The sequence below is a fragment of the Megachile rotundata genome, chromosome 12 (genome assembly GCF_050947335.1).
Source record: "Megachile rotundata isolate GNS110a chromosome 12, iyMegRotu1, whole genome shotgun sequence".
NCBI classification, from domain to species: domain Eukaryota; kingdom Metazoa; phylum Arthropoda; class Insecta; order Hymenoptera; family Megachilidae; genus Megachile; species Megachile rotundata.
In genome coordinates, this window is record NC_134994.1 from 16,374,706 (window position 1) to 16,385,626 (window position 10,921).

The following is a 10,921-nucleotide window of genomic DNA, read 5'->3' on the forward strand; positions in this document are numbered from 1 at the left end:
GTCGTTTAATCGAACGTCGAATTCGCTGTAAAATGAACGACAACGTTATCTCGACAGATTACTTGTATTTCTTTAGAATATACCACGTAACAACAAGGAAAAATACTGAATTATACGGGGATACCTTATTTGGTGTATCGCACGAGCGTGAGCTAAATTTAAATTGTTTTGCTGCGCTGTAGAACCTCTTATTTATCGGCAATACAATGTTAATACTTATGATCGGTAAACTAGCACGAACACGTGATTACGTACGTACGACCGCTCGTTTGATGGATATTTTAACTTTCAAGTAAATTAGCCAAACTTGTATCGTTGCTTTGGCATTCTTTCTTTTTTCTTTGCCATCGATCGATCGAGTACGATCAATGCGGTATTAAATTTAGTTCAATTTTCGGAATTTAACCGCGATCTCGTGTCAACGATATACGAAAACAAAATCCACGCTTTCCTTTTCAATATTTTCTGCAACGTACGTCGTTGATTTCGTTCGAACGACGAGAGCTACCTACGGGATCGCCTTGCTTCGTCTATCTGCTATCTGGTACGTCGCGCTCGCGTTCGTTTCGATACACGATATCCATAGTCGTAACTAACCGTTCTCGACCGACGTTCGCGAACTTGATTAAATACCTATCGATTCCACTGCTTTTCGTACAAACGAGCGTTACGCGTTTCCAACTTTAGTAAACGCAATACTAAAGAAAAGTCATCGGCACAAACAAATAGATAAATAGTTAGCGATGAGCAATCGTAGCCGATCAGCTACGAGTGAAGAAAAAAAAAAAGAGGCCGGAAGGGGGAAGACAAATCACGAAGTGTCTCTATATCAGCACTTTGGTGCACGCAAACAAATGTACATATGTATATAAACGCGTTTTTCTTTTCGTACATATTGCGTTATATGTATTTAACGAGTGTGCATGAACCCGTGTATGTTTCTCTTGTTCCTTCTTTTTCAGCCAGTTTTACACCGTTGGGCATCGTTATAAATATAATCGCCGTTCGATGATTTACGTAATCCTACAAATAAATATCTATCACAAAAGACTGGTCTAATAGTAATAATAATATAATAGTAATGGTGGTAGTAGTAATGATGATGATGATAATAATAATAATAATAGTAATAATAACAATAATAATAATAATAATAATGTGGCTTTTGCGGCTTACGGTGATTCCCGATGTCATCGTTTTAGCTCTCTTATTTTCTCTTTAACGACGTTCAATACAAATTATGACGAATGCTTATTCCTAAGTATTTACAAATCGTATGTCACTAGTACTTTCTGGTTTACCCTGCGCTATCGCAGCCATCGTTTCTCTTTTTTAATAATAAATACAACGATGATTCGTGCCTCTTATTTCAACGGTTCTACTTACCATTAATGTTCGCGCGACGCGACAAAATCGGCCAGTTTATAGCAATACCTTGCTACCGACGGTGAACCGACGATCGTTCGGCGCTTTCTTTTTTCGACTCGTCCTTGATACACCTCGATCATTCACCACTAATCATCGTTCGCAGAATGATTTTTCTGAAAAGTTCGTTCGAAAACGAGTTCGTTTGCACAATCACGAACGCGAACTTGAAACACGACGGATCTGTTTTTATACTGCGCAATCATCGTTCTCGCGAACGTGTCGTTCGTGATTCGTGTATCGTAACAACGGAGCTCCAACACTTATCGCTCCAGTTTCTTCTTCGTTCTGCATAGAACACGTAACGATCTCCTCTGAAACGATAAAGTATATACATATATATATATATATATACACGGGGCAAAGGAATGCGACAAAAACGAAATATTATATTAATATAAACGAAATAAAAGAAACGTGTACGTACCGGGTAAACATAATTGTAACTGATCGCTACTAGGATTGGTACTATCCCCTGTACCGCTATCTTTGCTGTGCTGAGAACTCGTTTCCAAATATAAATGCGTCTGTGTATCTGGAACAGGGGCCGTAACAGCCGTCGACGATTGCGCGTGTCTAGCTTGCGCGACAGCGTTTAAACGTCGTCTAGTTTGATAAATTATAACCACCCATACTATGGACGTACCAACGGCGCAGCATACGACGGTAATTATTATCAAACCTAGTATGTCGTCTTCGTTTACCGAAGCGGGACTAGGTGTAGAGGTCGGAGCTACAGGACGTACAAATTCGTATGAATAATCGATCGATTTATCGTTACGTTTAACGTTAGATTTTTACCTGGTTTCACGGTAAGATGGGACGCGCCAACGACGCTGCCCAACGAATTGCTCATTTCGCATTCGTAACTACCAGCATCGCTAGCTTTGGTATTTACGATTATCAATAATTGATCTTCGGCCGTAAAGAAATGACGTTCCGTAGCTTGTAGAGGACTTCCGTTTTTACGCCAAGAGAGCTTTGGTCTTGGCATACCGCTTGCCATGCATTCCAACACGATCGAACCACCGACCATTATTTCTTTGTTTTCCATCGGTTTCACGAACGACGGTGTTTCTTTGACAAGCGAAAAGAAAGGATATAACATCACGCTAACTTGACTCGTCCAAGTAGGACACCGACGCAAAAGTTCATGACCTATTTACCTAATATGGTAAGAGTAGCATTCGCGACAATAAGGCCGGCAAGATTTTGCGCGGTGCAAGAGTAAACGCCACTATCCGCGGTTTTCACGTCAACGATGAATAACACGTCATCGGTTGGCATCATGTGCATTCTTCTTTCCCTTGCCGCTGGAAAGTTGTTTCCTCCATCTTTTTGCCACGCTATTTGCGGCGACGGTTGCCCCTCCGCCGAACATTCGAGTCGAGCTGTGCTTCCAGCAGTTGCGCGTATATCGTGAGGTATTTTCGAGAACGATGGATAAACTACGAAAAACAAAAACACGACACGATCTGTTATATACCGCAGACACGGTTAATAAATCTTCCTTTACTATACCGTGTACAACCTTTGTCAATCGCGTGTTCGTTGTTCGATAACTCACCCAAAATGTTTATTTTTGCTTTCGCCGAATACGTTGTCCCATACGTGTTCGTAACCATACATTGATATTTTCCAGCGTTCGCATGCGTCACATTCGTCAGATGTAATATGGAAGACGCTTTTGTCACACCACTCTCCGCGGAATCGATGTTTGTTCGCGAATTGGCATTATCCATTTCCACGTTATCGTGCTTCCATGTAAAATGTAGCGGCGCGCTGGCAGTGCTGGTTGCTCGACAAACTAACGTTACGTTACCTCCTTTGATACCCATCTGATTTTTAGGTTCCTCGATAATTCGTGGTTTCGGAAATTCGTCTGTCCCCGTAAAAAGATCGTTATCGATACATTTGTCAAATATTTTCAGCTCGTGTGTAATCTTTCATACATACCGCATGTGAAATTTTCATGATGCACCTGAGTCAACGACATACCCTGTAACCAATGCGGATATCCACAATACACTTCGGCATCGCTGTATCTATGCTCGCGCAACCACATACTTAACCATTGTAGGCCGCAATCGCAAAGCAGCGTTCCTATGTACGCCAAGAGAAATAAATACAAATATATCTCAAACATTTGCGTACTCGCGTTACGCGGTACTTTGGTGCTTTCATACGTACTCGAGTTCATACGAAGTTTAATCAAGCTGGTCATCGACGCGAACGCATTTTCCTGAATGCTTGTTACGTCGTTTCCACTTAAATCTAATTCCGTTACACTACTTAATCCCCTAAATGCATCTTTGTTTACGGATTTTATATCATTGTGCGCCAATCCCAATTTCCACAACTGTCTCAATGGATCGAACACGCCGTTGATATCTTCCACCATGTACGAAATTTTATTGAAATTTAGTTCCCTTTGTATAGAATAAACACGATTATTATCATGAGCGTATCTTATCAGATTCGTGAATACCTTGGCACATGCGTATACGTACAGTATTTGTAAATTAGGGGTTGAACCAAATGCACCATCCGAAATGTACGTAATTTTATTGTGATCCAACTTGAGTTTTTCCAATTTTTCTAAAAATTCAAAAGTATGTCGTGGAATCAAAGCTATTTCGTTGTGCGACAAATCCCTACAAACAGAAACAAAATCACGAATATTATTCGATCGATACCGAGAACAATATCGCATCACGGAGTAGAAGTATTACTAACAATTCTACGATTTCTTTACATTTCTCCCACGCTTGTACCTCGATTGTGCTTATTTGATTGTGCGACAGTGTTAACTTTTGTAAACGTTCTAATCCGAATAGACCACCTGTTCTCACGGTAGTTAACAAGTTGAAGTCAAGTTGTAATATGGTTAAATTTTCAAGAGGCCAAAATGCCCCATCGTCCAAAGATTCGATCTTGTTTCTTTTTAACCGTAACTCTTTAAGATTTCTTAAACCTCGAAGGCTAAGACCTTGGATCGTCTGTAATTCGTTTCTATTTATTTCTCTGCGAACAAACATATTTTTATTCCCTTTGTTCGTGTAAACGTGCATGTATAACAAATATCAACATAATTGCATTTCTTACAAGATGCGCAGTTTTTTTAAATTCGTAAACAAATCCTTCAACTGTGTTAAGTGATTTTTATTTAAGCGTAGTTCCTCCAACGAAGTCAAATTATCCAAACTTCCATTTTCGATTACCCTTATCTCGTTCATATTTAAATTTCTGTAACAAACGAATCAAATTATACCTGTTCTTACAAGAGTTTCAACTTCGATAATATGTTACGAATAGTGACGATAAACTGCGTACAAATGTGTAAGGTGATTGGGAGCAAGAAAGGAGCCATTTCGTACGACGCTTATTTTATTTCCACTGATATCCAAATTTTGAAGACGCCGTAACGTAAGTAAAGCGGTTCCATTTATATCGCTAATCGAATTATGAGCCCTGAAAATAAATTATTATTATTCGTTATTTTTATCCATCGTGTCCGATGAAACTTAAACAATATACTTACAATGCGAGGTGAGTTATGTTTTCTACAAAAACCATGTCTGGCACTCGAGTCAATCGATTCTTATTCACCTTGAGTCCTTGTAACTGCGAAGCTTTTGGTAAAACGATCGTGAAGTTATCTCCAAGTTTATTCGCGCTAAGATCCCTTAAAAAATTTTCAACACAATATTTACAACCGTTGCTGCATCGTGGATCAAAATAATATTATTTTAAGATATACGCACAGTTCTTTGAGCTTTGTTAAATGCAGTAAGGCATCCGGCTCCAAATTAGCTATGTTATTTTCTCTTAATTCCCTGGAAAGCGAATAAACATTTTTAACATACAATCATTATCTACTTTATCGATATTGTTGTCCGACATAGTATTCTTAACATTTTTAATGTCTACGAACACAACTAATTAGAACATGTATGACCTCGAAACATTAAAGGTAACGTTTCTTTCATTTAAATCTTGATCTCCTTGACCATAAATACTATACAACAGTCCCATTTATATCCACGTTACCATGTACGGTAAAGCGTTCCTCTTGTCGTGTTTGGAAAAAAAGTACTAGTTAAAAGAATCATTATTGAACTGTTTGTAATAATCAATCGAATCTTTACCCAGATTAAAAGCATCCATAGAAACAACCTCATGAAGGTGTTTAAAAAATATTGCTTACATTTTGTTTATCAAAAGGAATATTGTTATCATGTATATTAACGTTTCTGTTACAAATTCTCGTCTATTATCTTATCTTGTTAGATCACGTTACAACGAATATGCGTAGCTTTCAACTTCAAGTTTTAACGATACCGAATTTAATGCAACATTGTACGATCATATAAATTATAAATGAATGCTATAATCTATAACCGCGAATTGTTAAAATACTAAGTAATTGACATTGAGGAGTAAAAATTAACATCGATATACGATCAGAGTTTCGAACAGATTCGAACGAATTCAAAGAAACGAGTCGTATCGAATTGAATCTAGTTTGAATCGAATCACAAAGACAGCAAAGCACTGTCACGATATACTTACGTTCTTGATAAGATAACGAATAACGAATAACGAGTGATTATTTACTCACAAGATCTCTGTCCATGGTGGTAGTCCGCTGGGTGCTCCGATCAATTGTAAGTTACTGCAGTCTACCACATTACCAAGGCACCCGCACTCGACAGGACACTGATTATCTTTCGTACCATACGATAGATTGTCGGCTTTTACAACGTTTAATGGAATTACACACAATATCGATAAAACAACGGTCCATTTGCATTTCCATACAAGCCGACGTACAAGAAAAACTTGTTCGGAATCCGACATCGTATGCACTGTCCTATCGTTCCGTTTAAAACTTATTTCGTAATTGTACGTTACGTATCGATGGGATTCTCCATAACGATTTGCAGGACAACAGCGAAACTTTCCGTAAAAACATCACTATAAACACTAAAAATGTTCACGTATTAACGATTAAAAACAAACTCATCTCTCAAAAAACGCTTCGACCCACACACCATGATGACGCCTACAAACCGATGCGAGACTCCCTCACCGATTGCGCGAGGCTATCTCTCTTTCTCCTTCTCACTCTCTCTCTCTCTCTCTCTCTCTCTATTTACAACGTTCCAACCTCCGTGACACTAGGATTTATAATTTTCTGGCTAGTGACAATTTTTTATTACTAACCTACCCTTCATTCGAATAGATTGAAATAGAAACATTATACTAGTTTAAATTACAAATTAATTTAACTTTCTAATTATAAGTTTATAAGAGAATATTTCGGAAAATGAAAAATAAATCGCTTATCAACTGTTTATATGCGTGTATATATATATATACACACATATTTTATTTGACATTTTGTATATTTTCACAGAACAGTACCATTATTCAACAATATAAAAATAATGTAGCTATCATACGTTCTTTTATTTGTTCTCAGGCACTATTTTAGCAAATAATTATTATTTACATTGTATGTAATTTTCGTCGACAATAAAGGGAAGAAAGGTATTATTAAAAATCTCATTGGTTGTTACTAAATATTTATATTTGTATTAAATCACTATATATGTATATTTGTATTTTGTCAATAAATCACTATTTCACAGCATCATTTTTCCCTTTAAACAAATCAGTAATATTATACATGAAGCTTTCGTAAAACATTAAAATACTTCCAATCTCACAGAAAATATTATACACTCCTTATACGAAATCCATCAAATAGTTTAATCCGTACCAACGATGTATAGTGAAAAACAACGATAATAGTTACTGACTAATTATTTCAATTACCAGGAGAGTTGTATTTACGAACCCTACGTCCACGTGAAAATTTAAACTCTACACACGATTGTATCGTATCGGAGGCTGATCTTAAACCATTACAGAGATTCCCTTTTATCAGACTTAATCATATTAAAATTCAGTATTAGAATTAGAGGCAAGTCGAAGATGCACATCCGTCTTTGAATATTTTTACAAAAATAAAGATCGAGTCTCTCACGCGTAGGTATTTATCGCGATAAATAATCGTTACTAATAGTAAGATCAATGATTAAAGATTAACATAAGATAAGTCTAATAAATCCATAGAATTAGTGACTGTAATAATCGCATCGTTGCTGCTTACAACGTGAAGCGCTAACAATGCAGCATATATATATATATATATAAATGTTTTGTGTGTGTGTGCGCGCGCGCGCGCGCGCATGTGTGTGTGTGTATAATGTTTATCGTGTTTACACGTATCCTGCTAAAACTCAAATGATGTTGGTAAATGTTCAATAATATAAATACATCATATTATATATAAAAGAAATATTCATACAACATTTGATAAAAAAAAAAAACACATAAATGTAAAAATATGATTAGAAACTGAAACAGCCTATTGCTTTTTCGTATGAAATGATTCAGACAGAAAAAGATGTTAGTATCGTTGTTTTACAACCTTTTAAATTATACGTCGAGAAGAATTGTATCTTAGTGTACAGAGAAAGATTAGCCGTTAAACGATTAAACGGGAGACAATGTATCGAAAAATAAGAAAATTGATTTGGTAAATTACAAGATATAATCTGAAAATACATTTCCGATATTTGGAAACATGAAACGGTTGCAACTATATAGTTAAAAATATACATAGCATGATACTCCGTAATACATGATATTGCTCATGATATTCGCGATGCGTACAGTCGTCTATCGTCATTCGACAAAACCACCAAAGCCAAGTTGATATTATTTTATTGAACTTAAAATATGTTTAGCAACGCGTTGTTATATGGCTCGATCGCTCTGTTTATTTGAGCATAAAACAAAATATCTTCGCTAGCTGTACGAAAGAGAAAAGCTACTTTAGATTTCGCGGAAAAACTAATCGCGCTATAACCATCCCTTTTTGATCATAAATACACCTTATTCGTTACCGACGAGTCGTGCGCAGAATATTACCCTGTAAGAGGGAACGACTTATGCCGAAGACATTTGAAATTTTGTACGATACAAGTATTATTATTACTCAGCCCGCGAGCGAATACGTTGAATACAATGGCAAATACGATTGGCCGTTAACGACAGAAGGCCCCTTTGCTAGTTAGAAGCCATTATATTATGCAATAATAAAATTAACAATTCGGTCCAGTGGCTCTGCATAGCGCAATAATATAGTTTGATTACCGATTAGCTACTCCAGTTTCCATGTTTACGGCGTTAAGTGGTAGGGTGGTACGAACTAATTAATGCTGCGTCTACCGGTTCCATACACGAAGGGCATGTCAAAGAACGTAGCAACCAATCATCGATGCACACAGCATGATAAGTATGCATACAAGGTAAATAACGCACTTCTTCTCCCGCTTGGAGCTCCATCATACAAATTACACACTCTCCTTTCTTCGATCCATCGTATTCTCTCATAGGTAAATGCTGTATAAGTCCTATACGTTTGGCGATTCTTACTCGTTGTTCTTCTTCGCTCAGCGTGCCGGATCCACCGGATGGTCCTAAATTAACACCAACCCCGATTCCACGAGCGACGCTTAAATTCATGGACTGCAAATGAAGTTCTCTGGTAACGATCGATGGATAATAAGAGCCCACTACTTCCTGTAGAGTCGAAAAGAACTTGGGATTATTTTTAGTCGCAGAATAATTGTCGTTTCGACAATGTTTCGAAAATGAAAATTTGTAGGGCCATAGAACTAAATAAATTGAGAAAAATAAATTTATATGCCGTACCGGTTAAAAATGTTGACGTTGTTGAAAAAATAAAAACGGAACGAAGAAAACCGAAGAGATACATATTATCGAGGATCAGCGCGTACATATACATATAAATACGGTACAGGTATGAGAGTACGGTTAAAGAAACGAGCGATAAAAAAATGAAATTACATTGTACGGTATCGGAGGTCCAAGGCCTTCTTGCGAAGATCCGCTAGTCAACGTAGGGTCAGGATTGTTACTCAACAAAGTGGTATTGTCCTGTTGATTGCTTCCAACGCGTTTCAAACAATTTCCCATTTTGATGGAACGTCAACTTTGATCGATCGTATACGGAACAGCGTGTTTCGGTTCTTTGATCCCAGCGTCGATTAAACGATCGCGATAATTTTGACGTGGGATATTTCGAGCTCTGTCCCCATCGTAAATTGCTCGTTTTCCCGTCGAAGTTCGCGTTATAAGACCCGTTTCGATCTTCAAACGGATGACAGTTCGTGTCTTGGCTAAAAATTTTGTGCGCGAATCTCTATCGTTGAAACATTTTCCGTCACATATCCGTATCCTACAGCTGAGTATCCTATGCATCCAACTAGATGCAATTAAAAAAAAAAAAACACAGGCCAGTTACTCACAGGTTGTGAAAAAACACTTTTCACATCCCTTGCGCGACTTTCTTCGAACGTTTAGTACACACCGTCGCTTTCGTCTTGCTGCACGAACGATACTTTGCCGCGATTCGTCGTTGCAGCATATTGCATTTTCCACCGTCCAATCACCGAAAAACGAATCCATGTAATACACAAAGAGTTTGCAGAAGCATCACGATTTACGATCCGTTCAAAAAACATTCGACAACTAACCTACGATTGGTGGTTCGTCCAAGATTGGCCAAACTTGTCGCGAAACAATGTTCATGCCGTGCTTTCGATTCAAACGTCGCGTCGCGTTGCTTCGATACTCGAAGCGATTCCACGAACAATTGCCAACAAATATACCTATTTTTCTGTACGAAGCATCGATCATGATCGTTCGAGATGCTCGAAATACTTTTAAAACTTTTCGCTCGTGAAATCCGAATAACTGTTCGAAAAAGTGTTGCTTATAAAAGCACTACTGTGAATACTCACGTAACCGGAATGAAATATTAAACGTTCGCGTTATCGTTTACGATAGCTTTCTTAGAAATAAACATTAGTAAACTTTTACGACAACTCGATATTTCTATACATATATATTTGTTAGTTTAGACGATGATCTATGCCTCGTCGCGCAGAAAAATTTGTTCACGTTGTAATCATAAGTTTTGACCTTTGTCCGATATCTTACGAATATACATATCGAAACAAGCACATTTTCCATGATTTTGAACGCTTATCGATCGCGATCCATAATACAGCTATAAACATAAATACACCCGCGTATAAATGATATTTTCGCATTGGTTCTTTGTTACGAGGTATTCATTGTAGGAAAATAAAACGATTATTAAATGAAATTTTTATTAGAAGAATCGATACGCGACTCGATAAGTGATCGAAAAGATTTTGAAGGGAAAGCCACCCGGAAGAAAGGAGGACGACATTCATGGAACGAACGAAAATAAAGAAAGGATTGATCGATGAATCGATTGGTAAAATATATACATACATATGTATATACATAGGACATACGTAGAATGGAAAGCTTTCGTTTATTAATCGATCGAAAGGAAATCTTCGGTGCA

General features: G+C 37.4%; 2 protein-coding genes across 3 annotated transcripts; both read right to left on the reverse strand.

The window, feature by feature from the left end:
• Positions 1-45: 45 nt before the first annotated feature.
• Positions 46-6,660, reverse strand: LOC100879775 (uncharacterized). Of its 2 annotated transcripts, XR_013040165.1 has the most exons (15): positions 6,047-6,660; positions 5,190-5,261; positions 4,967-5,110; positions 4,759-4,896; positions 4,531-4,671; positions 4,162-4,449; positions 3,936-4,079; positions 3,616-3,854; positions 3,382-3,528; positions 2,993-3,307; positions 2,592-2,873; positions 2,227-2,502; positions 1,853-2,158; positions 1,387-1,739; positions 46-1,023 (listed from the first exon to the last, which is right to left on the reverse strand). XR_013040165.1 is itself a non-coding variant. In XM_003701565.3 (14 exons), the coding sequence occupies exons 1-14, from the start codon at positions 6,283-6,285 to the stop codon at positions 1,615-1,617; spliced, it is 2,856 nt and encodes a 951-aa protein (XP_003701613.1). In that variant the 5' UTR covers positions 6,286-6,660; the 3' UTR covers positions 46-1,614. The 2 variants fall into 2 exon arrangements, 1 of the variants encoding a protein (XP_003701613.1); XM_003701565.3 differs by having other exon boundaries at positions 46-1,739.
• A 340-nt stretch (positions 6,661-7,000) lies between these two features.
• On the reverse strand, positions 7,001-9,861 carry Rnf11 (Ring finger protein 11). Its single transcript, XM_076538406.1, has 2 exons — positions 9,370-9,861; positions 7,001-9,081 (listed from the first exon to the last, which is right to left on the reverse strand). Exons 1-2 carry the CDS (start codon positions 9,496-9,498, stop codon positions 8,686-8,688), a joined length of 525 nt encoding a protein of 174 aa, XP_076394521.1. The 5' UTR covers positions 9,499-9,861; the 3' UTR covers positions 7,001-8,685.
• Between the last annotated feature and the right edge of the window lie 1,060 nt (positions 9,862-10,921).